Source organism: Miniopterus schreibersii (genome assembly GCF_964146895.1).
Source record: "Miniopterus schreibersii genome assembly, chromosome: 19".
Lineage (NCBI taxonomy): Eukaryota > Metazoa > Chordata > Mammalia > Chiroptera > Miniopteridae > Miniopterus > Miniopterus schreibersii.
This window is the reverse complement of record NC_138119.1, coordinates 36,742,415-36,769,487: the sequence shown is the minus strand read 5'-3', so window position 1 is coordinate 36,769,487 and position 27,073 is coordinate 36,742,415. Positions and strand designations below refer to the sequence as shown.

The window sequence follows — 27,073 nt, the reverse complement described above, 5'->3', positions numbered from 1 at the left end:
CATGTTGGCTCATCGAGGTGGAGCAACAGAGGAAAAGCCCGAGGGGAAAGTAACTAACTTCGAAACAGAACTTGGCTGGAAATGAAGGGCCTCTCTCTGTCCATGTCCTCTGAAAGAAATCCCACAAAGAAAATGGAAGAGTTGGGTTCTTGCTGTAAGTTTTATGTTTATTTCAATTCAAACTTTTAGAGGATGGCTCTTCTGAGGCCTCCCTGGCCATGGGCGTGCACTCAAGTCCCTGCAAAATGCAGTCCCTGCCTGTGGAGGCAAAGGGCCCGAGGCTGGGAAGCAGCCCCAGCCCAGCCCGTGGCTGAGGAGGCGTCAGGTGAACAAGGAATTTGCCGCGAAGCACTGGGCAGGCCCCTGGAATCCCACTGGCTGGAGAAATGCAGGTTCGGAAGTGGTTTAGTTTATCTGACCGGATACATTCTTATCTATTACTAATCGCCTCCACCTTCTGCGGTAGCAATGACCCTGTCTAACCTTCAGTGGCTTTTCTGTGACCTTTTAAGGTGACTACAGTCATTACTGCATGGGCCACACACAGCCATTACAATTTATATTAATTAAAACAAAATCAGATTTAAAGTTCAGACACTCAGTCACACTAACCACATCTCAAGTGCAAGCAGCGGCACGTGGCATTGACAGCTCAGAGACGGAAGGCTCCCTTGTCACTGGAGGTTCTATGGGAAGGCGCTGGGGTGGGCTATGCAGGAGTTGGCAGCCTCTTAGATGGGTGTGCCAGGTTACACGCAAGCTCACAGAATCCCCACACACCCCTTTTCTCTCGCTAGGGGGCGTGGTGGGTGGGATCGGGATACACCCCACAAGGGTGGTCCCTGTGAAAGCCACTTTCTGGCAGGATTCTGTGCAATGCTGGGTGCAACTGTGGACAAGACAGAGCGTGCCGAGGCCTTCAGACACTTTCCCCCCTGCCAAGTGCTGGGGAGATAAAGCCGAGGGAGCAGAATCCTACCTTTGAGGAGCTCAGAGAGGAGACAGCCCCAAACAAACAGTGTCAGGAGTCACTTGAGAGCAGCTGGAGGGGAAGGACCAAACAGCTGGGGAAGGACAATATGGACTAGTGAACCCAACCCTGGTGGCATTCAAGGAGAAGGTGCTTCGGGGCAGAAGCATTTGAAAGCTGGTTGGGAGAAACCCAGGAGACTCTGGTAAAGACCCCTCCAGCTGGGGGTACCAGCCCAAAGGTTCGGGGTGGGAGAGAGTGAGGCCATTGTGGTCATAGCACTGGACGTGGCAGGGTGCCTCACATTCCAGGCTAGGAAGCTGGGATGTCCTGAAGGCAAACAGGATTTTAAGTGGAGTAGTAACCACTTAGCAAGCTCACCCTGCCAGCTGGTGCAGGGTGCAAAACTGAAGCCGAGACGAATTAATTATGTGGTTACTGCAGAGCTCAGAGATGAGGGAACCGGGTTTTCAGCAGCCGCGGGAATAAAGATGATAGGAAGGATCTGAGAAGAATGTTAAAAGCCATGGGAACAAACTAGCAATTTTGTGGATCTCCATGAGGGTCCATATAGTTTACTCAATAAATATTAGGTTCCTACTTCTAAGGGTTCCTGTAAGAATTAACTGGAGACAATCAACTGAACGTGTTCTTTAATAGGCTCGTTAATTCCTAAGCACTCTCTGAGTACTTCCCTGGCATAGTGCTGGAGGCAGAGCCTCTGCCCTCTAGCTCCTAGACGAGTGGGGGAGAGTTCAAAGGCTCATGTTAGGGAAGAAAGACAGTCACTTCTCCATTCCTCTCGGTTCCCGAAGCCTTCATGGATTACCTGCTTCCTCCTAAAAAGAATTCTAGCCAGAATCTACCTTCTCAAGTGATGTTCCTGAGACCCTTCTGCTGGAAGCTTCCGTTAGGAGCGAGGGAGTGGCTGTGGAAGCTGGAGTGGATCCAAGAGCTCGTGCCGAGGCTGCGGGTCTGAAGACAGAAGCTTGGAGACGCTGACCAGAAACTCTTCCTTGGGGGTGCCCACAGCAAGCAGCGTGCGCTGCCCTCTGCTGGCCAGAGAGAGGACGCGCCCAGGGCCGGCCATTGGAATCAGCCAGATAGGGAGGGAAGGGACTTTGTCACAACCTGCTCAGTTTAGACCGAGGAAACTGACTGACGCGGAGGTCACATAACTAACTGGTTGGTGGCATAGTACGGGTTCCTGCAAAGCCTGATGCACACACCTCTGTCCTCGGTGTCCCTCATCAGCCCTTGGAATCGCACCACCGCTTGTCCCCTGAGAGCCGGCGCTCCCCACCCTCCCGCTGCAGCCGCCAGAGGCGGGGCCTGCACCCTGGCAGCGGGTGCCCAGCAGAGATGGGCTGCACCCACCCTCCTCCCGCTCCACCCTCAGGCACAGGATGCCACTATGAGCTCTCTCTGCCAATGGAGACAGTGGCGGAGGGTGGCCCTGGGGCAGCTTCTCCGACATCTGGGAAACGAATGCTGCCACTTTGTTAAATATAAAAATATATAAACTCTATGCATGTACAAGATACCCGCATCAAAATTACTAATATTTCCATTTTAAAAGTTTCCCTTCCTTAGGTAGTCAGTTGGCGCACATGGTGAGAGGGGCTTTGGGGCCTGCAGCAGGCTCTGCAAAAACGTGTCTTTTCAAATCTCGCCCTTACAGCCCGGGATGAGAATTTGCTGTTCATAATCCTGTGCTATGTACAAAAGACTGAACAGCTGGACATTTAAGAATAAACATTTTCGGTTTAATAGATGAGCTAGAAATGTATCTGGCGCAACATGTTCCACTTGGATGTTACCGTTTCCCCATGTGCCACAGTTTTGCGTGGGCTGAAGTAAACAGGTCAAGCAAAAACAGCGCGAGAGGCGAAGGCAGTGTGTGTGGAGCCGGGAGAAGCGAGCGCCTGGTGCTGCGGCCCTTGCGGCCCCTCCAGACGGAGAGGAAACCACCGCGCCTGGCTCTGCGTCTCAGCAGAAGAGGGTGTGCGGGGCCTGAGGGTGCTGGCCACAGAGGAAGGTTGATAATGGACGAGTCCGTGAAAATTGTTCTCTCGAGAAACACTAGAAAGGATTGTCCAGGATATTCACCCTCATAAGGAATTTGTTTTTCTGAATGTCCTGGGAGTTTACCTTGCTGGATACAATTTTTTCCCATGTTGGGAGGTTCAGGACGGTCTGAACCCACTGGTCCGCGCTCAGCTGGGAGTTTGAGTACCACCATTCCTGAGAGGGGCAAAGAGAACACGGCCCCGGTCGGTGCTCTCTGGCCGGTGAGATCCAGACGGGTCAGACCAGAAGTGGTCCAATATCCCTGGGCTTCTAAAACCCTGTGCAGCCACAAGCAAAGAATGAATATTGCTGCCCAAACTACTGACTATAAATGAACAGGGAAATGTGTACTTTCGTTCATCATTCCACAGATCCTGAGCGTAAGGCACTGTGCCCGGCACTAGAGTGGGTTTTGCTTCTCAGAGGGGAGAAAAGACAGGCATGCATATATCACACAAACTGTAAAGTGGTGAGGGCCACGAGAGGGGCAGCGACCCTGCTCAAGGGACCTGGAGGAGGGGGAGGGCCCGTGGGAGCTCACAGTGGAAGAAGAGGAGCACATACCTGAGCTATGGACATGTCACCCCTCCCAGTAAGAGTCCAGAGGCCTGTGGTGGCCTTCCACACCCACAAAACCTCACCGGCCTCAGCCTCGGCCTCTGGGCTCCCTCGGAAAGGTGAGCCCCCACCCAGCCTGCGGGCTGGTGGCACTTACTCTGTTCAGGCTCAGCCAGCACACCTCCAGCATGTTCCCCTGGGTCTCCGAAAGATGCAGGGCTGTGTTCAGGAAGAGGTTGCAGTTCTGCCCGTCACCCATGAGTATGCACACGTAGGCCATGAGGTGGTACAGCCTCGGGAAGAAGACAGGGCCGGTGCTGTTCTGCGTCACCAGGCTCTCCAGGTTCTGAAGAGGAGACCGCAGGTCAGAACCCGAGAGGGGCCCGGCCGCAGGTTTCCCCGCGGAGGGTCTGGGCACTGGTCCAGGATATAAGCCATCGAGGAAAAGGGACGTGTGATCTGCACGCACAGAAGGGAAGCAGAGGGGCAGGACGAGGGATGGCAGGCGGGGCACCCAGACCAAGAGTGCGAGACGGGTGGGCTCACGAGCCCTTCCCTGAAGCCGCCTTTTAAAAATACGTTTTCTTTTGATTTCCAAGGTGATTGTTCAACATATGGGGGGAAACAAAAAGAACAGCAAAAAATGTCAGTCACCCATAACCCTAGCACCCCAAAGGAAATAATGGTAACAGCTGGGTGCACATTTCCTATTTTATTTCCCTGCCTTTACACACTCTCCCTCTCTCACACACACACACACACTGACTCTCACACTCACACACACACACTCAGGTGCGCACTCACATACTCACACACTCTCACACACACTCAGGCACACACAAGCACACATACACTCACATACGCATTCACTCTCACACATTCTCACACTCACACTCTCTCACACATTCTCACACACACTCTCTCTCACACACATTCTCTCTCTCTCTCTCTCACACACACACACACACACACACACACCACAGTTGGGATTATACTAATCACACGGCAGGGTAACATTTTTTCCTCACTTAACATCCTGTTATGAACATTTTTCAATGACACAGTCCCTTTACATCAGGGCTCACGAATTCGGATGTTGACAGGAGACAGGCAAGCGACACAGATAAGCAGGCTGGATGTAGCTAGGAAGCACAGGGGGTCACGTCCCACTGCAGAAAGTGTGCCCTAGTGTAACCTTGTCAATTCCAGCCAACGGCCACCCTTCAGGAGTGAGGGCCTCGGGTTGCCAGCTACTCAAGTTTTTAAAAGAAGGGTGAGAAATTCAGACTTTTAAATCATGAAATATCCCGATGTTTAAATGCACCGTTCCTGAGTTAGCCAGTTTTCTCTTTGAAGGGCACATCATTTTTCCATTTTCTCCCAGTGCTTTGAGATCAGCATCTCCACAGATACATTTTGTTTGCCTTGGGACAGTTCCCGGCGGGAGCACCGCTGGGATGGTGGTGTGCTCAGTGTGCAGACATGTAAGCATTTGACCAGAATGTTTTCTAGAAAGTGCATGAGGTTGCTTTACAGCATGAAGGTTGCACGAACAATGATCGCTGGAGGTTGACAGAGCCCCATTCATGGAAAGCAGAGGGCAGCCTCACCTTGAGTAGCTCGACGCCACTGTCCTGGGCACTCTCCGGCTGCCCTTCGATTTGCTTCTGAAGGTGAAGAACCTGGGCCTCCATGTACCTGCAGATTCCTTGGAAGTAAAGAGCTGTGGGCGTCCTTCTTGGCACTAGACTTTTAGATTTACTGAAAAATATCTGAAAGTCGTCCCACTCCTGGAGTCTGGCATACCTGCACCGCCCCAGAGGAATAAGAAAAGTCAGTGTCGCCCTTGGAAGGGGCGGGTTTTCTGAAATTGGTCACTCTGGAGGTGGCCCTGAGACGTGGGCTTCTGGAAGCCCCCCCGGGAGGAGTTAGGTGGCACGGAGCAAGGGAAGAGCGGAATGCTTTGATGGTTTGAGGTGAGTAGAACCCTTGGGGACTCGGGGAGTACTGGCCACCACTGATTTAACTCTCTGAACTCTGCAGAAACTGAAGCCGATCAGACATTTGGAGCTACACCTTCTGGGGCTTGAAGAAATTGCTCCAGCTCCAAAGAGAGGTGGCCTCGGCCAGTACTACTCAAAGTGTGGGCCACAGAGCGGTGTCATCAGTGTCACATGGATGGTCCTTAGAAATGCAGGCTTTCTGGTCCAACCCAGATCTGCTGAATCAGACGCTCTGGGGATGGGCCAGGGCGCTGTGTTAATAAGCTCTCCAGGGGATTCCAAAGCCACGGCTGGGGAAAGCACTCTCCGGGTAAAGGAGAGTAGGCTAAGATATGAGGATGACTTTTGGACTTTAGATTCCTTGAACTTAAACTCACATAGGCAAGTTAATTTGACTTTGAACTTTAATCTCTTTGGATTTTAATAATTGGCAAAGGTACTTCATTTTTGGACTTTAATTTCTCCCAGGGAATTTTGATAATAAGAGATCTCTATTCAAATTTAGGACAGCTCTAGTTGGTGGCACTTTGCATAGGAGTGTCTCCACACTGCCATGTAACCTGTTCACCACATCTCTAAACATTGGGCAACGTGGCTGCAGATGTCATTTGAGATGGGAAGTGGAGCCGGGAATGACTTCCAGTCTCGGGGTAGCTGGGGAAGAAATTCCACAAACATCCTGAGCCTTACTGGCCGACTTCCTTGACGTCAAGGCCATGGCTGCGGGCTTGCTGAGCTAGAAAGGTGACGGGGTAAAGGGCCAACCTCGGGTCACGGGGTTGGCGGGGTACGGGCCTGTTTCTTCCTCACCCCTGATCCGGCCCGCGACGCGAGGCCCTCGCCGGTGCCCTGCCCCGCGCCCCTTCCCCGGCCTCCCTCACTCCTAAGGGGTCACTTGGTTGGCCGCAGACTCTGGGAGAGGAGTTGGGCAGGTGTAGCTCAGCATGTGCCCCTCCCCCGAGAGCCAGCCATGCCCACAGCGAGCACGGCCGGCTCTTCCCTCCGCCTCCATGGGCGAGGCTGCAGCTGCTGAGTGGGTGCAGCTAAGCCTGGGGTTCAACATTAGGAAGCCCGCCTGCTGGCAGATGTCAGCCACACCCTCCGACACCAGCTCTACCAACGACTTTCACTATGATTAGGTCTTGGAGAGTGGCACCTGGTGCTGTTTATTAGTCTCCCCCAAACCTCAACCCTCCTCAGGGGCAAGGGCTCTTTCCCCTTGCCCCCTGAGCACCCCAGCGTGACATGTGCATAAGAGATGCCCGCTGCCTTGCCCACGGCTGAGGCACCATCTCCTCCCCACCTTGGGGAGGGGAATGAACTAGCGGGTGATCCCTGGGTGTTTCAGCGTCAGGCCACGCTGACACCTTCCATCTGTCTCGGGTCACTTATAAATACTTTTTCTTTCTTTTTTAATCTCAAAGAACTCTGCAGCACTGAACGGGCTCAGAGCTGGGGGTCTAGTGACAGGCAGCCCACTGTTACCAGATCGCCACGCATGAGTAGAGCCCCAGCAGGGTCCCGCTCTGGAACTTGAGGATCCTGTTGTCTTCGTTCTCCTGGATGAACTCCAAGCACTCGTTGAATGTCCTGTACACGAAGCCTGGACAGAGAGCGGGAGGGCTTTGCTGGGCGGGGGGCTCCCGGGAACTCCCCACTGTGCGGAGGGCCGCACCTCTGACTTCTTTGAGTCCGGGTCCTGGACTGCCACAGCCATGCGACTGCACTGCCTGTGGTGGCCGAGCCCACTTTCGTGGCCGTGCGCGCAGACATGACACAATTCTATAGCGTCGACCAGGCAGGAGTGGGGTTCACACCAGCCCTCCCTGCCCAAGCCCAAGGACTGGCCGTGTGCCACCTCCCCACCCACGCGTCCCCTGCCCACGGCCCCTTTCAAAATCATGTGGGGAAGGCAAGGCCCGGGGGGCCCTCTGGGTTAACATGCACACTCAGGGCTGCCTACTTGGGGGGACCTGGAGGTTATCAGGATTTGTTTTCCAAATCGCCAACAGCCCCCAGTGCACAGACTTCACCATTAGCAACCCTACCCTTCCTTCTCAACCACGGCATGTACTGCCAGCCACTGTCACTTGTGTGTGAATTGGTGGGACACTTTAACTGGCAGCTTATGGCCAACAGCTTCCTCCAGACGGAATTCTCATCCTTGCACCTTCCAGCCAGCTCCTCAGCTCCCAGCACCGGGCTCTCCCCTTCCCTGCCCTGCACCTCTTCCCGGGGCCCCAGCCCTGCCAGCTGCCGCATCACCCCAACACGGGCGTCACAGCCCAGCTCTTGTGAACCCCAGAGCCACGCTCACCAGAATAAAGCATGATGTCCAGGCAGATGAAGTAGAAGAACGCCTTGCTGCTGATGTGCTGCTCGGCCACGGAGAGGTCCCACAGCCAGCCCAGCGCCTGGATCAGCTGCTTGTGCCTGCGTCAGGTTCGGGGAGGAGGGAATCGAGTCCAGCCCCGTCCAGTCTCAGTCCTGCCCAGTGATTCAGAACCAAATGCAACCCTAAAGCTTCAAACCCACCCCTAAACCTCCAGTTGACGCTTCGTTCAAATTGTGCTTTCCCCCTCTGCGATGGGGTGACCAGGGTCAGTCCATGTGGGCCTCTAGTCCTGGCTGCTAGTCTCTGGCATTGCTTCCCCCATGAGGCTTTTCCTGTTCCCTCCACCTAGCGGGGTGGAAGCCTGCCGGCCAGGCTGGGGATGGCTATCTGACCCCTTCAGTCACTGCCAGGGCGATCAGATGAGCGAGGCTAAGTGCCAAAGAGCAATGGGGTCCACAGCAAGATAGTGATCAGCGATGTCATCTCGCTGAACACCGTCCTCCCTACCCTTCCTGAGGCCCAGGGTAAAGTGAGCTCAGAACACTCAGTCACTATGGCTTCCTTCCCCTAATTTTGGGAAATGCTTTAAGATAAATACCTGGTTTTCAGGCTGAGACACCTACTGAGCCAGCAGAGGACCTTGTATTGTTTATAGGGATTCTGGAGCAGTGCCCACATCTTCTGGGCACGACAGCCTGAGAAGAAAATAATCCTGGTATATTTCTGGCTATTACTTATGTCTGCGTGTCCCATCTGGCTCAGCCAGCCCTTACCTAAGTCAATGGCCAAGTCCAAGTAGCCCATTAAGAACTTGTTGTAGCCCAGGGTATCGGCCACATACGCCATGATCTCAATGCCCTTGCCTTTCAGGGGGAGGCTGATGATCTGCTCCATGGCCAAGACTTCGTAGCTGAACCACATGCCCTGGTAGCCGGACAGCTGGTGGTGCAGTGAGTAGTCCAGGTAGGCCTTGATAATCTGAAATGGCAGGTAGGGGAGGGAAGGGGCGAGACTGAGACGGCGCCCCAAGCAGAAAGCTAGAGACGTCACCTGATGTCTGCTTGGGAATGGAACTGGCCAGTTGGCCAAGCCGTGGGCTTTGGTACAGAAATTAAATCGGGCTTCTGCCACCCCTTCGCCAAACCACCCAGGATAAGCTTGATGGCCCCTCTTGCCCACAGAGGCCTTAAACAAGAATTTTAATTTTTGTGAAAAAATAAAAGCAATAGCTTATATATGTGGTTAGTTTCTTAATATCAAGGTGTTATTTGTGTTGGAAAAAACAGCAAAGAGCCTGGAAAGAACTATCCCCAGGTGAAAACAGTAGTGAGCTCTGGCCGGTTTGGCTCAGTGGTTAGAGCGTCGGCGGACTGAAGGGTCCCGGGTTCAATTCCTGGTCAAGGGCACGTACCTTGATTGCAGGCTCGATCCCCAGCCCTGGTTGGGGCGTGTGCGGGAGGCAACCAGTCCATATGCCTCTCTCACATCGATGTTTCTCTCTCTCTCCCCCTCCCTTCCACTCTCTCTGAAAAGCAATGGAAAAAATATCCTCGGGTGAGGGTTAACAACAACAAAAAATAATAGTTACCCACTTGTTGGGACTGGGCAAGAGATTAGTGGGAGAAGCGGCACTCTACTGTTTTCTTTATGCACTTCTGTGGTGTTTGATTTGTTAGGACAAGCATGGGTTACTTCTGTAACTTAACAAAAAAGAAAGGTTGGTTTGCTTTTTTAGAGCATGTTTCAAATAAAGCTACCAGAAGGGAAGGATGGCCAGAAATGGTGGTGGGTGAGAGAGGAGTATTGGGCAAATGGAAAGTCCAAACTGCAATAAAGCCTAGGGCTGCCTGGGCTGGGGCCAGGGAACAGTCAACTGCTTCACTTCTGGGGGAGAAGGTCACACCCGGAGGTCAAGCTGCTGGCCAGTGGTCACACCGCAGGCAGGTGGGTCCAAGAAACTACTCTCTGGTGCTCATTCCTCCTATTCTGCGGCACTGAGTGCCTCGTCTGGGTCTGAGCCCCCAGGGGCACCTTCCCCAGCTGTTCTGCCCTCAGCCACAGCCATCTCCTTAACTGTGTCTTTTGACTTGCTTTCCAATTTTGTCTTTTCCATCTTATCCTCCCTTGCCCCCAACTACACCACATTTTTTAGGAGAAAGCCCCAAATGTATAGAAGAAGTAAAGCATTTCATTCTATAAATATTTGTTGAGCACCTACTAGGTGCCAGGCACTGTTCTCAGAGCTCAGCATTGAACAGGACAACAGACAAGACGTCGGCTCTCACAGAATTTACAGGTTGGTAGGGGACACAGGCCACACACTAACTAAGGAACAAAAATGAACATGTCAGGGGGTAGCCAGCCACTAAAATAGGGTGACAGGCTAGTGAATGGGTGAGGTGGTCAGGAAGGGCACCACTGAGGAGGTGACCTTCATGCTGCAAAGCAGAGAGCCCAGTCAAGGTCACGGGGTGAGCACCCCAGGCAGAGGAAACATCCAGTGCAGAGACCCCCAGACGGATTGGACTTAGATGTCTGAGGATCCAAAAGCGGCCCATTACTGGCCCAGGGAGCTAGGAGAGCATGGCAGGATATAGTCAGAGGTGTGCTTTGAAGGGCCTTATAAATTCTTACCTATTCTGGCCTCCTGAAAGGAACTCATGGTGGGAATTTAAGCCTCCCACGTGTCCAGTGCCCCTCAACCATTTCGCTCAATAACTGATGACTCTGAGAAAGAATTACGGTCCCAGGAGAAGCCCAGACTTGATGGACTTTTATAAAGGAACCAGGTCGCTTTGATTCGATGAGCTGGATTTAGCTTAATCATTTCTTGATGGAGTTTCCTGGCCTTTTCGTCATCTAATCAAAGACTTCCCAGGTTATGACCTAGTCTCTAGTGGCTCTCCCTGTGTGGCCCTGAGACCCTTTGGGGGAGGGCAAAAGGGTCTCAGCCAGTTTCTTAATATCAAGGTGTTATTTGTGTCGGGGAAAATAGTGGAAGATCAAAATGGGGGGAGAAAAGCAACCACAAATCTTAGCTCCCCGTCATTACTGTCTCTGCCTTGCAGTGTCTCTGGGCTATTTTACAACTCTGGATGCTGTAGAAAACTGATGCCAATGATTGTTTTTCATAGAAATGGAGATGTTGGTGGAATACAAGTGATTGTTGCCCTTTGACTAGATGAGTTTTGCCTCCTTTCATAAATGGAGTTCTCCTTGGAACCGACCAGTGGTAACTTTCTACTAGTTCTCTCATTAATCAACAAGTCAGTAAAGTCTTTGACACATGAGTCATGATTTTAGCTTTTTATTTTATCTTCCCTTTTCACCCTGGTTCTCTCACAGGGACGTAGAGAAGTTTCCGGGGAGAGCATGCGAGGGAGTGAAGGTGGAAGAGGAGTGGAAATCTGTCTTCATGAAGTCAGGCATTAGGGTATTTGCAAAAATTTATCACATGCCACTCTTCTCACTAAATTTTTTGTTTAGAGAAATATTGTTTTTTCCCCCCCATGAAAATGTTAATTATGTTAATATGTAATGGATTTATTACTTTAAAAAATATTTTTAAATTTCTGTTTCTGTTTCCCATATCATAATATCAATAGATACAACCCATAGGAGTAAAAGCTATTTGAGGTCCTCCACAATCATTAGCGTGTAAGGGACCCGAGGCCGAAGAGTTGGAGAGCTGCTGGCCTCAGAGCGGCCCCGCCGCGGGGCTTGTATTCGCTCCTCATGATTCTGGGTCCCGACTGGCTTCGGCCACGCTTTTCTCTCCACGTGAGATGCAGAAATTTAAAAAGCAGCTACAGCCCTAGCCCGGTTTTCTCAGCGGTTAGAGTGTCGGACTACGGACTGAAGGGTCCGGGTTCGAATTCCGGCCAAGGGCAGGTACCTCGGTTGCAGGCGCAATCCTGGGGCCAAGTGCAGGAGGCAACAAATGGATGTGTTTCTCTCACATCGATGTTTCCCTCTGTCTCTCTCTCCCCCTTCCGCTCTCTCTGAAAAGCAATGGACAAAATATCCTCGAGTGAGGGTTCGAAAGGAAAAAGCAGCTGCGACAGCACCCTACCTGGAAGTCATCTTGCGTTTCCAGGGCCGTGTTCACGCCCATCAGAGCTGCCAGGTGGGCGAAGTACTTGTAGTGGAAAAAGCAGTTCAAGCTGTAGATCTTCCACAGCAAGGAGAAGCAGTTGGCTTGCTGGTGGAGCTCCGCCAGCCGCTTCTTCCTGCGAGATAGAGAGCACACGGGGGCACGGGTCAGGGAGGAGGGTGCCAGCAGCGCGCCCAGCACAGGGGAGCGCGGGCCCTGGCCGCCGCCTCCACCGGCAAGCAGATCAGCTCTCAGGAAGCACAGGCCCGGCCCTGCGGAGCGGGGCCAGGACACCGACTGGGCGAGAATGAAGCTAATTCATGTGAATCAGCGGCCAGGTCATTCGGTCACTGGGTCACTGGGTCATGGCATTGAAGCGAAGCCACTTAAAAAGCACATTTTTATCGTTCAGCCACATTCGATTCTGACGACAACCCTGCGAGGAAGGGCTGAGTACGACGGAACCTCGGTTCTCGAGCCTAATCCGTCCCGGAAGGCTGTTCAAGAAGTGATTTGTTCGAAAACCGAAGCATTTTTCCCATTGGAAATCATGTAAATTGAATTAACCCGTTCCAGACCCTGAACGACACCCTGTTTTAACTTTTCCTAAGCATAGTACACATCCAAGCTCTATCGTTGTTCTCATAAGTTTCCTTTCACGTTGCTGCTCTCACTAACCGTAGGACCCATGGTGACTTACTGCACGGATTTAATAATAATAAAGCAGCAACAAAAGCAAAAACACACAGAAATCTTCACAGCACAGCTTCCTGAGATGTTAACAACGTGAGGTTAGCAGGAACATGACTCACACTCCCGCACTCTCCCCTTTGGCCGTCGTCCGAGAGCCTTGTGACTGATCATACAGGTATCAGCGCGAGAGGGTTGTCAGGTAGAGAAGTGAATTGTTCGAGACGGGAGACGTTCGAGAACTGAGGTTTGACTGTAATTAACCCCATTTTACATAAGCAGAAGGTGAGAGTCAGACAGGTTAAGTAATTAACTCAGAGTCACACAACTAGGATGTGGGGGCGCCAGGACCCATGCTTGCCTACCTCTGGCATGTTGCTCTCAGCGGCTGGGTCTCAGCTCAAGGGAGGAACCGACCGATTTTAACAACTACATTCTGCCATGGTCTCTATGCATCCCTCCAAATTCACATGTTGAACTCGAACCCCCAAAAGTAATGATAGTAGCCGGCGAGGCCTTTGAGAGGTGATCAGGTCATGAGGGTGGAGCCCTTTGGGAGTGGGATTAGTGCTATTAGAGATCCAGAGAGCCTCCCCCAGCCCTTTCCACCACGTGGGGGCACAACGGGAAGTTTGCGACCCCAAGAGGGCCCTCGCACGAGCATGCTGGCACCCTGATCTCAGACGCCCAGCCTCCAGAACTGCTTTGGGGTCCGACCATTGGCATATGTGCAGGTCTCCCTCCTCTGGGAGTGAGATGCAAACCCAGCTCTCATGGCTCCTTCCCTTACCCTGGTGGTGAGAGCTCCTGGGCCTGCTGATTCAAATAATGAAAATGTCTGGTTTTCTCAACATGCGTATAGAAAAACACAGAGATGAAGGTGTCGGGGAAAATCCGGTCGAGGAGCTTCAGTGCCTTCTTCAGCATTTTCTTGGCAAGTACCATCTGGCCCATGTTGAAACAGACCTACGTGGGGAAAGGAGAAAAAGCAGTGACTCTGGTCTTAGTTGGTGGGTTCCAACAATACTAGGATTCCAATCAGAAGATGGTCATTTATGGCCCAGGAACAATGTCCCCGTGCGTAGTGGTGTTTCTTGAATGTGTGCATGGGAGGATGGTTGAATGACTAGCATTTAGCATCTTTGGTGTGAATCATCTACCTTGGAGAAAATGTTTACCCATTCATGTCCATTTTGGGGGTCTGTTAGAACAACATTTCATAAAGATGTCAAGAAAGACAAGGAAGATCTTATTGCTGGCAAGGGATGGTGAGGAGGTTTGAGTGCGGGCGCTTGGGGTTCTGGAGTCTTGGAAAAGGACCTTGGGTGGGGTGGGGGGCGGATGCACAAAGTGCAGGGGTGGTGTCCATGTCTTCCGTGTACATCCCCAGTGGCAAATCATAAAACAGTCATGTCTTCAATGGTTTCTTACCTGACCTTTGAGGCTATAGAAGATGGCAGACTCAAAAGTCTGACTCACAGACTTTTTTTGCTTGAGAATTTTCAGCAGCCTCTCCCCCTCATTCAAGTACGTGTATGCCTGCGAAGATGGAAGGTGCTGAGTCAGCGGGGACGCAGACCACAGAGGGCCATTGCCCCAGGCTCCACAGAAGGGGGAGAACCAGGGGCCACTCCAGGTCCCAACTCCACCTCCATCCCCGCTCCTGATCAGACAGAGCCTCCAAACTCTGGACAGGAATGGGATGGATGACGCCCTGCTGAAGACACAGGCCACCTTCATGTCCATCTCTGTCCACCTGATCACTCGTTCTAGAGGATGAATCTACAAGTCTCTCCACTCCTCCTGTTGTCACATCAGTTACCTTACCTGAAATCTCTCCAGGGCAAATGCCTCCTCTGAATAATTCCATCCCCAGCCTCCCTTATTTCCAACAACACATTCACGGCCCTGATACATCCCCACGCCTATGAGAAGCTGGTCTCTGCTGTTGGGACGAGTTATGACTTGCCCCCATTTCCCTTCCCAGGGCCACCTTTGGGGAAATGGGAGAGGAAGGGATGGCCCTGAGCACCTCTCCTTACTCATCCTTCAACCTCTTATCACATTGCCAGACAGGGGAGTCCCGGCATGTGTGACCCCAGGCAAGGTCAGGCTCGAAGAGGTGAAGTGACAGCCCAGGGGCACGTGTGGGAGGCAGGAGCAAAACGTGAGTTTGCAGCCAACGGGTCCCACCAGGCTTTCTCTGGTGGGAGAGGGGTGCCAATGGCACATCTGGAGCCTTACTCTGAGCCCAGATTTCAACCCTTGTCTTCCTGGCACTTCACTCCCTGCAGGTTTAGCAAGTTGGCCCCAGGGCTCCCAAAACCTTCTCTTCCTGGGACTCACTGGCCTTATTCCCCCCACTCCCCATATGTGTATAAAATGTACTGAGGAGACTTTCATTCTTAACATACATACTTGAGAGAACTGGGGCTTGCTAACACCTTGAAGGGTTTAGTTTTAAGGGTGTGTAAATCTAAGGTATGAGGGTCGGTTAGGCTGCTGTGATAGATGAGACTGTACAGTATGGGGCAGACCACCAGGGTGGGCTGAGGACTGCAGGCCTGGCTACTCGGGGGTGTGAAGCTGGCAGAGCCAGGTGAAGCCAGGCCCAGAAAGGCACTTCCTCAAGTGAGTTCATGGAAGGTGAGTCCAGCCAGCTGCTCCATGGAAAGTGACATAAAGTCAAGTTTGAGAGACGCAATAGGCCCCAGCCCTAGCCTGACCCTTGGGGAGACTGATGCTATCTTAGCATCTTAAAGCCCTGACATCTGCCAGAAAGAAACCTATTCAGCTGCGCCCCAGCTCACTGAACAATGAATTCTCCACTCACTCTCTGTGTCCAGTCCCCACAGTTCTAAGGGCACATCGCCCTGGAACAGTATTTACCCTTACCCCGGAGAAGAGCTCACCAGGGCCTGGTGGTCTGAAGGTATGTATGAGAATTTAGTGCAAATTATGTGAAGACAAAGGGTGCAAGCCTCTCTGGAGGTCACAAGATTAAAACCCGGTTCGCACTTATCCAAAGACCTACAAGTGTTTGGGGAAGGCAGAGGGTAAGGGCTGTGGTGGCACTGCTGAGGGAGCCTGGGGAGACTGAAGCAATAAATTCACCGCAGGTTTCTACAGGTGGCAGTATATTAAATGGCGCATAATGCTATTTGCAATTTGTCCTCACTTTTTTTCTTAATCTCAGGTCATTTCCTGTCTGAGCAATTTGATTTCCAGAAGAAGGGGTGCCGGGGGGAAGCAGGCTGCAGGCCCCTCTGGCTCCTGGAAGAGAGCGGGGTGGAGGCAGCTTACCATGTAATTGTCCTCCAAGGTGAGATAAGCAGACGCCGTCTCTAGGAAGTAATACAAGGCCTTGTTGTTTTCTCCCAAAGCCAGAAAATGGTAGGCCAGGGGCATGACCACCACCTCTAGGATCTCCTCGCACTGGCACAATTCCAAAGGGATGATGTCTTCCTGAGACGGGCTCATCTTTGATATAATGATGTCAAAGAAACTCAAGATCTTTTCTTTGATTTCTTCAGAACTGTCCAAATGCAGAAATAAATGGGAGTAATAAAGAGCAGGTATAGTTTTTGATATGAAAACATCTTTACAGACTAAGAAAAGAGCAAGATGAGAAAACCTAATGTGGGCACCACTGACCAAGCTCCCCACGCATCTCAGTGTTTCTCCACTTGGCCTCGGAGGCCCGAGTTCCTGGCCAGACCCGGGACTGTAGCAGTTGGAACTGAATGACAATCGTCCGCGCTGTACCCCCTAAGCACTTACATATGCCCTGTACCTGGTATTTTCTGAAAATATATCAGACTTCCTCGGAATCTCTATTTTGGCAAAGGTGATCTCTTCTTCAGCTAGAAAACAAGCAAACAAGTGGTATGGGTCAGTGAGACATTCTGCCCGGCGCAGATGTCTGGTGTTCGGTTATAAAGGGCAGAGAACCTTGACTTTCCAACCTCCGGTCAGCCCTGGCCGGGTGGCTCGGTTGGTTAGAGCAGCGTCTGTGCACCAAAAGGTTGCGGCTCGATCGCCGGTCGGGGCACATGCCTGGGTTTCAGGTCTGATCCCTCATCAGGGCTTGTACGAGGGCAACCAATCAACGCTTCTCTCTCACTTCGACATTTCTCTCTCTCCCTTCTTTTCTTCTCTAAAATCAATAAACATCCTCAATGAGGATTTTAAAAACCCAAAAAAACCCTTCAGTCCATCCTAACTTCAATCTGTTAGAAAATTCCATAATGACCTTAAATCAGAGAACAAATGAGGGTTGTCTCACCTAGACGCTTCTCCAGGGAGGCAGAAGGGAAACCCCAGGGCAGGGCAGGGACTTGTCATCTCTTAGTGACGGAGACAGAACTAGAACCTAGGTCTGCTGGCTTCAAGCGGATGCTTTACTCCGTGGATCTTTTAATTTATAAAAATTCAGTTGAAGCCCCTCGTTATCACCTTCTGAAAGACTTCTGTGCCCTTGCTCCCACAGAGTGATGCCCAACGACCTCCGGGCGGCCTCTCTCGCCCTCCTTAGCAGGCTGCGTGAGGGTTAACTTGCCTGCACCCCTGCCCCACCCCCAAAGTGCCATCTGGGAGCTGAATAAATTGACTGATGCCTCTATCCTCCCACTTAAACTGTCCTTGTCAAGGTCACCAGTGGCCACCATGTTGCTAAATCCAAAGATTACTTCTTTGTAACCTTTTCAATACAACTGACCGCTCCCCTAACTGGCTTTTGTGACACCCACTCTCTCCACTCCCTTCCTCCTCGGCTCCTGCGCCTCCACCGACATTCCAAATGTTGGTAAGCCCGTTTGGTCCTGGACCCCCTTCTCCGTCCATTTTTCTTTTCCTCAGTAATTTCATCTGCCCTTGACTTTAAATTCCATCCATATGCCGACAACTTTCAATTGTTTATCTCTAAGTCCTGACATCTGCCCTTAATCTACGGATCTGTGAAAGCCCCTCACACATTCTTTTCGAAACTCTGGGAGGGCAGCTCAGTCCAGCTGATTTTCATATCAGCCCTTGAAGGTGGAGGGTTATTTTCATTTTATACATGAGGAAATTGAGGTTCTGGAAGCCTCAGTGCAGCCACTCCAGCCCTCTAGCGTGGGGTGGGCCCCTTCTTCCGTGTCCTTGAACTCACTAGGGCTGAGATGATGAAGGAAGCAACCAACCTGAGGGCACAGGGAACCTCATGGTTCTCACCAAGGACATCTCTTCACAAATCCAGGCCCTCTCCACACTCTCCTCATGTTTATGTCTTGGATCTGGAAGAAGGCTCCAAGATTATAACTGATTCTCAGCTATTTCCTTCATAAATTCTGTTTATCCATCTATTTACCTCACTTTGGTTTGCAGCATCCATTGTATTTTAGTGCTTGGCAAAAATTTCAATTTCAACATCATGTTACAGATATACTACTTTTATAACAGTCATTAAAAAAACCTAGTTCCAATTTTTCAAAACAATAATGCATGGGGGGGAAATGTAACATACTAGTAATAAACACTAGGCTCAGCTACTTGTGCATTCCCTTGACGTCTTCCTTGCCCCAGTGGGATGACACTACTAAAGGCTCATCATCTTTGTGCAGAAAGGGGGACTTGAAACCCTCATATACAGACTCTCTCTAAGAGACCTGAAGGCTCTTGACCTGACTTCTCTTTTTTTTAGAGAGGGAGACTGGCTAGTGCGTTACTGCAGTGGCAAGGACAGGCTAGGACCACAGTGCTCAGCTGCTTCCTCCTTGATCAAGTGTTGCAAGAGGACTGAAAGGGAATCGCCTTCCTCACGCAGGGTCTCCAATGACCCTGGCCAGTATTGCCTCAAAGTCCAGCCCTGCACATCGGAAAGCTCAGGTGTCAGGGGACAGAAATGAGCTTGGAAGTTAATGGACCTGGGATTGAATAAAGTCAGCCACTTGTTCTGGGGTATTACACAAGCTCTTTCATCTTCCAGAAGCTCAATTTCCTCATGTATAAAATGAAAATAACCCTCCACCTTCAAGGGCTGATATGAAAATCAAATGACAGCACAGGTAAAATAGAGAACAAGGATTTATTTTGTACCTACTATGTGCTAGGCACTTCACTCACATTTCTTCCCAATTTTTAATATCCATGTAATATAGGAATCCTCTACTTATGGTCTCTGCTTTTCCAGGCAGATTTAGCCATAATCAGCAAGGCTGTTGGCCAGGGGTCCCCACAGGTAGGGGCTGCCTTGTCTGACACGGGTCATGCCTGTGAGAACTGGGTCCCCGGGCCCGTGAGCTCTACCCCCTGAATCCTCCACTGTGATTTCCCAGATGCTTGGCTGGTTTGTGTTATCAGTTTGTGACCTCCTCACTTTGGCTTCCCAGATGGCCCTGAACCCACCAAGTCCTGTTCTCCAAGGTCCTGACCTGCTCAGCCCGGCAGGCCTCTCCCCTCATTGTCTCCTTCTGCTGGAACCTCAGCCAAACTCCACTGACAAAATGAGGACATTCTCATCTCCCTCGTGGCCCGGTTCTTGCTCTCACCGCACCACGTCAGACCCCACCCCACCCCACCCCTAGGGTTCCATCCCTGGGGTGAATGGCACTGGGTCTGTTTTATCCCTTTGGACATTTCAATTCAAACTGGACACACCCCATTTTGCCAGAGTCCTTACCCCAAATCCTCCCAGACAGTCTCGCAGTGAGACTGGTTTTGCCAGGCTCCACCACACATAGGCTCCCCGCCCCTCTGCTGCTGAAGTCTCAAGACTCAGTGTGCCCACACCCTGGGGGACCTGAAACCCTCACATTCCCCAGGAATGGTTAGGATTAATTAAGAAAGAAGTCAGTTTACTTTTGAATCCCCGGGATTTGGCCATCTGCCTGATGGAGTCCATGTCTAGAGAGTTGAGCCGAATGTCCACTGTGAAGTGGTGATAGGGAATGAAGTCCCCGCTCCTGCACCGGTCACACTTATGGGCATTTTCCTCTAAGAAGCGGGCGCATTTCAAGTGCATGGACACCTTCTGGTCCTTGAGCCACAGCTCGTAGGCTGTCTTCTGCATCATCGGTCTGCAGAACCGAATGATGTGGCACTCGATGACCTCGCTCTCCAGTTCCCGGAGCCCTTCCTCCTCCCTGTAAGCTAGAGAACAGAGGGGGCTTTTCAGCCAGGCGGGGGCACAAGCCAGCCCCACCACCGCGGATCAGCTCCTTGGTTCAGATGTGCCTGTAACTGAGGGGAAATATGGGTCCCTTCCCGGCTCTACTCACCCTGTCCTTCACTGGGCTTCAGAGACAAGGAGCGGTAATTCACCTCAAAGGAGGCGGCGTTCTGCTTGAGCGCCATCCGGAGCTCCTTGCCGTTCCGGAAGCAGTCAAAGACGCTGGCCTCCACCAGGGTGGCCAGGGCCTTAATCATCATCTTCATGTTCCAGCACGGGAGAACCTCGAACAGCAGCTCGGTGGTGAAGGTCAGCCCGATGATGGCCGCGCACCTCACCAGCATCTGGTGGGAGAGGCTCATGCTGTCCAGCTGGACCAGAGAGATTTCTGCAGGTGCAAAGCCACACAGTAGGGAGCTGGTCATCTGTCTTTATCAGATACACGCCAGAGACGGACCCCTGTCCTGCTCTACAGCTCTCGTCCGCAGAAACCCGGCCAAGCGAGGCCAAAAGAAGCGTTTGCTCGGGGCCACTTCACAGGGTGCTTGTGCTGGAAGCACGAGAAACGCAGAAGCTGTGGTCTAACGGCAGGCTTGGCACAAAGGCCAGACGACAGTGAGACCGCCCTCAAGGTGTTCTGATGTGTTAAAGTGTGACAAGGGTGAGACGCAGCAGGCGGAAGGAACAGGGCCTGCGTCATGGTCTGTGCTGTCTAGCTGTCTTTTCTTCACTGGCTGCTCTTTCTTCGGGACCCCCAAGCAGGGAGGCTTCCCTCTGTCTTCCCCAGCAATTCCTTTATTCTGGTGACAATCCGTCACCATCTCTATGCTCATGACAAAGTGTCAGAGAGCTCGCAGCACCGATCCCAACTTCTCATCTAAATCAGTGTCATAGCTCACAAGGCCTCCCGGACATCAGACCAGGGTGTCATTACGTCACCCTCATCAGGGACAAAATGAGAGCTCAACTTGTCTATAGAACGCTATAGAGGCCACCGTCACCCTCATCGGGGACAAAATGAGAGTTCAACTTGTCCATAGAACGCTATAGAGGCCACTGTCCCATGCCGCTAGACACAGTAAATGGAAACACAGAAATGAGCTAGAAGCTCTTTTGTAGACTGAGAACCCTGAGGCACCCCTGGGTCACCTTTGAAGCATCTGATGTTCTTTATAGACGGCGTGAATCAGAGCTCAGTGTACACAAGAACGTGGCCGGAAAATCATTTTCTTTAAAATGATAATAATACATTTCTGATATAAATTCCCTTCTCAGTCATCTCTTATAAAAGCAGATGGCAGAAAAGTTTTCGGTATTACTTTTCTCTTGTTACTTGATTTCTGCTTAATTGAAAATGTACTGTACCTCATTCTTGTATGCAGTTGAAGAAAACTTTGTGCAAATCAGACACCAAAATATGCACAGAGGGAGGTGACTCCTAATTAGCAGCAGAAAAGCCTCACCTACTTGGAGCTCCCCCCCCCCCAGGGAAACACAAAACAAGCCAGCAAAACAAGCCATGCCAGGGGTTAGTATGATCTTTTCTCACTTTCACACCCTAGTTCCAGAGCGGGGGGGGGGGGGGGGGGGGATGACGACGGGGGGGGGGGCACACACACCATCCGGCCCTTGGGCATATAAGGCCAGAGAAATCGTTTGGTCTCACCCTGCCAAGGCAATCACAGGCGGGACTCGAAATTCAATAAATCTAGGAGCTAGAGGAAGCAGAGGGCACCAGGTGGAATTGTCTGTACCTTTCAGCGACGCCGGTGGTGACAGGTTCTTCAATCTGATGCCGCTAGAGAGCTTGCAAACTTCTTCACTCCCCTCCTCACTGCCTAGCGTGAATGGTTTTAACTGCTCTGTTGGCTTAGCAACGTTCTCTACCAGGAGGTAATGGGAAAGAAAAGGTGACAGTCACTGCTCTGTCATTATCCTGACTTTCTGATGAACTTTGAGGTGGGCCTCGCGTGAGGAAGAGCAGGCAGAGGTGTGTGTTGGCTCACCAAATAGTCTGGAATACTGTGTATTAGGTAAAACTGATATAAGAAAAACATAAATTTATTCAAAAGATGTTTGTCCCACCCTGGCTGGTGTGGGTCAGTGGTTAGAGCATTGGCCCACACACGAAGGGTTGCTGGTTCAATTCCCGGTCAAGGGGAAGTACCCGGGTTGCAGGTTCTCTCCTGGCCCTGGTTGGGGAGCATGCTAGAGGAAACCAATCCATGTGTCTCTCTCACCTCTCTCTCTCTGTCTCCCTCATTTCCACTCTCTCTAAAAAAAAAAAAAAAAAATCAATGGAAAAAATATCCTCAGGGGAAGATTAACAGCAACAAAAAACAAACAAACATGTTTTGTGCCTCTGCTTCCACCCCTGGCCCCAAACAAAAACTATTGGAAGTACATGCAGCTTTACAAAAATTTGATTCAAAGAGTATCAGGATGTATCTTACAGTATATAATAACATATATTTCACACACGTTCAGATACCCACACTCAGATGCCAACACACTCATGAGGAGCCAGAACTCTACTTATGACATGGTTAGTACCAGAAGGACATATTAAAAATGGTGAGGCTTGACTGGTAAACTTGCCTCATAATTTTGTCTTCTGGGACTCCAAGAGGCTACGCTCTATGTTCTCTCACAGTCCACAGTCAGAGGCCTCAGGTCCCACAGTCCCTGACTCCCCAAACCCTCTGACCCCCGGGAGGCCGCCTGCGGACGGCCCAGTCTGCCGCCCTCCGCAGGGCAGGGAAAACTGCCGGGGACTCACTGAACAGGTTATTCCAGGTCACGTTGGCCTTTTCCTCAGACTCCGTCTGCTGGAAGATGAGCACCCTGTGCTGGTCGAGGTTTTTTAGCAATTCTTCGCAGTAAAATGGGATCCCGCAGCTTCCCTCCACCAGGTACCTGTAGTGCACACGAGGCAACTGCTTACCTGGAGGAGCCACCTTTCCAGGAGGAGCGTTTGCGACTTCTCAGTCACTGGAAAATGATCTCTTCTCATTCTCCACGGCTTTCCATGTATTTTCCATTTTTAGGGATTGCTTTTTCTTTTCTTTTTTTTCTCCTAATTACATAAAACATTTACCATCTTTCCAAAGCCAAAACTATAAAATAAGGCACATCCTCAGCCTTGCTTCCCTTCCTCACCTTCTAAGTGACCATTTTCATTCATTTCTGGTTTATATGTTCAATGTTTCTTCCAGAAGCAAGGCAACCTTACCAGAAAGAACTGAGGCAGACACCAGGTGAGCTGTGAACAGCCAGCTAAAGGCGAGGTGTTGTCTGTGTGCTTCGGGGGACTCCTGCCAAGCCCCAGGAGAGGGCGAGCACAGGAGCACTGACTAGACAGCCAGCCTTCCATGTGCACCAACAGACGGCGCCAGCCCAGCAGGACCTCGCTTAGGTGCAAGTTGTGGTCTTTCATGTTTACCGGTTTGCCTTTTGAGTCACTTGCTCATGACAAGGTCTTGACTCAGATTTGACTAGAGAAAACCCACACCCAGCTAGATGAAAGGGAAACAAAACCGATGTCACCACGCAGCGTCTGAGCAGGCACGACAGGGACCGTAACAAGGAAAGAGGGACAGCATCCCTCCTACCCAGCCTGAAGGATGGCCCCTTCGAAAGGCGGCCCAGCCAGATTCTGAAATAGGCACGTTAAGCCGCACCTTAAGGAATTTGATGATGTCTGGACCTGGGCAGTGAATGCAGATGTTAAGCCCTCCAGAGAGAGGCAGGTTACTCACAAGTCCAGTTCTTTGGGGATGCCCTTGACGTTCAGGTCCAGGCAGACCTTGTTGCGGATGTCGCTGGGCTGCACGGCGCCGAGGGTGACGTAGGTGGTGTTCCTGTTCTTTATGATGGCGCTGGCAGCCGCACAGGGCGGCTCGGTGAATGGGGACAGGGACATGACGATGAAGATAGGGATGGTCTGGATAAGCTTCTCCAGAAAGGCCCAGGAGGCCGAATCGATAAACTGGGACTCATCAATGATGAAAATAACTCTTTCCTGTTTCACCGTCTGGACAAGGTACAGAAACACAGAGGAAAGCGCTGCAGGACTTGGGGCTTTTGTCCATGCGTGGGTATGTGTGTGTACCCATTGGTTGTGCGGGGTGAGTTAAATATTTTTTTCCCAATAAAGGTGAATTAATTTAGATTCCACTAACTTGGAATTTGTGGCAATTTGGACAGAGCTGGCTGGAATGGACTCTTAATTGGGCAAATCTCTGTGCAAAGATAATGCACATTTGTAGGGGAGGTAGGATTGTGGCCACGTAAAAGCACCCATTCCATAAAATAACAGATGTTTACTACACGTCATCTTAATCTATTGGCAGATGAAGGCCTCCCGGGGATATCAACTTGACATGTATTCGACCAATGCATACCCAGCACACACCACATGAGGGCTGGGCACTCAAGGAGGCGGAGCCAGCCCCACCCCCTGGCACCTGCTGCTGTTCCAGCTGGAACTCGAGTCTGTCACACCGAAAACAGATCACGTGTCTCTCTTCTGTGCAGGCTGCCTTTCCCTTCCTGGTCTGAATTAGTGATTGGCTCACTAGCGTGATCGGGCACCTGTGACAGTCAGGTACGGTCTAGGTGCCAGGGCACTGTGTCCTTACACATTAGAGTCAGCCCTTGCCCAGCAGGCCTTCATTCCTGCCATGGCAGGTGTGTAAGGGACAAACCTGCCCCCACACTCACCGCTGGCTCAGCCTCTCCCATTCCCTCTGAGGACAGATCGGGTTAACTATTCTTTCCCCTGCTTTAGTAAACAAAAGCAGCAAAGGCTACTGTAACACTGCAATCTCACAGGACAGTCACTACCTAGTAACCTGCCTTGTCACATATACTACTAAGTTTACTCTGACAGCCCCATTCTGTTTCCAGAAATTCAGCTCTTCATTGACCCTGAGAACATTTTAATTAATGGTGTTGTCAGTATTATTTGTGAACCCAGGGGAGGAGAATAGGAACAAAAAAAGCATGAATTCGATAGTCTATCACTGGCCCCAGTTCTTCATATTTAAACAAGATCAGTGAATTGGATTCTCTAATGTGAGTGGAAGCCACATGGACACTGTACCCATGCTGTGCCCAGCACTGCATGTGCTCTTCGCATAAACTGATTGAGTCCTCAGAACGCTCAGGGAAGCTGGTGCTACTGACTCTCCTTATTGAGAAAAGTGAGGCACAGACAGGTTAGGTGACCTGCCATGGTCACACAGAGAGTAAACAACACAAAGAGCGTCGTCACAGCCTGTAGTGAAAGCACAGCTTTAGTGGTGGCTTCCAAACTAAACTGTGCATTAGAATCAATTGAGAAGTTTTACAACAAAAGCACAGAGCTAAACAGATTCCTACGCCCAATCCAAGCCCTTCTGGATCTTTAGGGGTAGGACTCATAGGTCCATATTCTCTAAGAAGCTTGCTGGATCCTTGTGATGCGAATGGTCCAAAGCCTGGCGTTCAGAAACTACGCAGCTTGCCTCGCTTATTTCCTGACGGAGAAGGGGGACACTGTGTTACACACATGGTACAAGCCACGTGTGTTATATGCCAGAGATCGGTTATTATGTGGCACAAATATGAGTGAGAGACTCCCTGTCCTTAGGAGCTCGAAACCGCAGTGGGGTTAAATATAATCAGAAATGTGTTCAATGTATTACAGAAGCAGGTAGAAGAGGGGTTGTCCTGCCTAGGGACTTGGGGCGTTCTCACCGAAGAGGCGACGCTGAAGAACAAATAGAATTTCTCCGGGTTAAAAAATAATCTTGTGGCTTTTATCTCATTCGCAATGGGAGTTACTGTGAGAGTGTGAGGCATAGGGTGGTGCGATTTGCGTGCGCACTCAGGCGGTTATAAGAACAGGACTTGGAGTGAAGGGGTGCGAGGCCTGGGGTGGGCCGGGGAGCTATGAGGATGGTCCCCAGAGGAGACGGAGCCCGAGGACAGCAGCAGGAGGGCGGGGGTTCGGAGACCGCCCAGGGAGAACAGGAGGGGCAGCGGAGGGGATGTGCGGGTGGGGGTGGTGAGGAAGGCAGCAGACAGGAAGGGGGGGAACGGCATGAAGGAATCTGCCGGGCGACGCCAGGCCCGATCGGACAAGGGCAGGCCCCGGGGAGGAAGCCCCCCGGCACAGCGAAGTGAGCGGGAGCTACTGCATCCCTGCGGAGCCCACGGTTCTTGGACACGTGGTTCTGGCGCCTATAGGAGAGGTGGGCACTGGAATATAGATTTGGTGGCCATCACGCACAGAGCGCACTAGCATTGGCCGGGTGTTTGATTGAAGCCTTACCACCCTGTGAGCTGGGTACCATTGTTTCCCCGTTTTATAGACGATAAAACGAAAGCATAGGCAGGCGAAGTCACTCGCTCAAGGCTCCCCAGGTAGCAGGTGACAGGCCTTAGGCTCCACCTTGGCAGTCTGACCGGAAAGCCTATGTGCACAGCCACCGAGATGTGCTGCATCCCGCACGGCCGGGAAACAGGGCGGTTTCCAGGAGAGGCCGCCCTCGCAGGAGTAAAGTTAAGGGACTCCGTTCAAGCTTAGCTACATTCTGAAAAGGCTCTGAGCTCGAGCTTTGGAAGGATGGAAGAGACTGAAACACTAGGAAACAAGCTTCCCCACGATTCAGAGCTCCCTGCCCCTCAGGCCTCCTGGCTCTGTGCTGAGATGCCCGGTTTTCCTCCCCCCATTACTTGACCCACAGACTTTCTTACTTTCTCCAAGATCTTCATAAACAATGCTTCCAACTGCTTTTGCTTTTTCAAGGCGCTCATTCTGGAAACCTCTCGTGAAGTAGGAAACTGTGCAAGAATAACGAGAACATTGAGCATGGGAACAGAGCAAAGGGGCCTTCTAGCTGTGTGACTTTGGGCAAGTCACTTTACTGCTCTGTGCCTTAAAATCCTCATGTGTTAGATAATCCATGATGTCCCTCCTAGCTTTAAGACCCTATGTCATTGACTCTAGTAGAACAGCACATGCTCTGTCTTTGCTCTGGCAGTCACCTATGGGAGCAGAGGGGCTGCTAGGATTGTACAGCTATGACAGAAAGGTGGGGAAAAATGAACCAGAAGGTGGCGTTTGGATTTTCTTGAGCATATATTTCTAGACACCTCCGGTATGTCTCAGGAAGGGGAATGCTCATGCAAGGAAGATTGGGAGCCATTTCCTCACCACACA

The 27,073-nt window shown here is 51.3% G+C and overlaps 1 protein-coding gene across 1 annotated transcript in view; it reads right to left on the bottom strand.

Moving 5' to 3' along the window:
* Window positions 1-3,052: 3,052 nt before the first annotated feature.
* The window catches only part of ADCY10 (adenylate cyclase 10), a gene marked incomplete at both ends in the record, with an annotated part of 47,320 nt that continues 23,299 nt past the window's right edge, over window positions 3,053-27,073 (bottom strand). Inside the window, 18 exons of the mRNA XM_081121266.1 lie at window positions 3,053-3,214; window positions 3,756-3,944; window positions 5,209-5,404; window positions 7,087-7,204; window positions 7,919-8,034; window positions 8,535-8,631; window positions 8,710-8,914; window positions 12,009-12,165; window positions 13,510-13,685; window positions 14,151-14,258; window positions 16,023-16,254; window positions 16,513-16,582; window positions 19,557-19,847; window positions 19,976-20,254; window positions 21,621-21,749; window positions 22,646-22,782; window positions 23,625-23,899; window positions 26,608-26,694. Of these exons, the coding sequence (XP_080977392.1) occupies window positions 3,053-3,214; window positions 3,756-3,944; window positions 5,209-5,404; window positions 7,087-7,204; window positions 7,919-8,034; window positions 8,535-8,631; window positions 8,710-8,914; window positions 12,009-12,165; window positions 13,510-13,685; window positions 14,151-14,258; window positions 16,023-16,254; window positions 16,513-16,582; window positions 19,557-19,847; window positions 19,976-20,254; window positions 21,621-21,749; window positions 22,646-22,782; window positions 23,625-23,899; window positions 26,608-26,694 (3,024 nt within the window). The remainder of the gene's footprint in view (window positions 3,215-3,755; window positions 3,945-5,208; window positions 5,405-7,086; window positions 7,205-7,918; window positions 8,035-8,534; window positions 8,632-8,709; window positions 8,915-12,008; window positions 12,166-13,509; window positions 13,686-14,150; window positions 14,259-16,022; window positions 16,255-16,512; window positions 16,583-19,556; window positions 19,848-19,975; window positions 20,255-21,620; window positions 21,750-22,645; window positions 22,783-23,624; window positions 23,900-26,607; window positions 26,695-27,073) is intronic.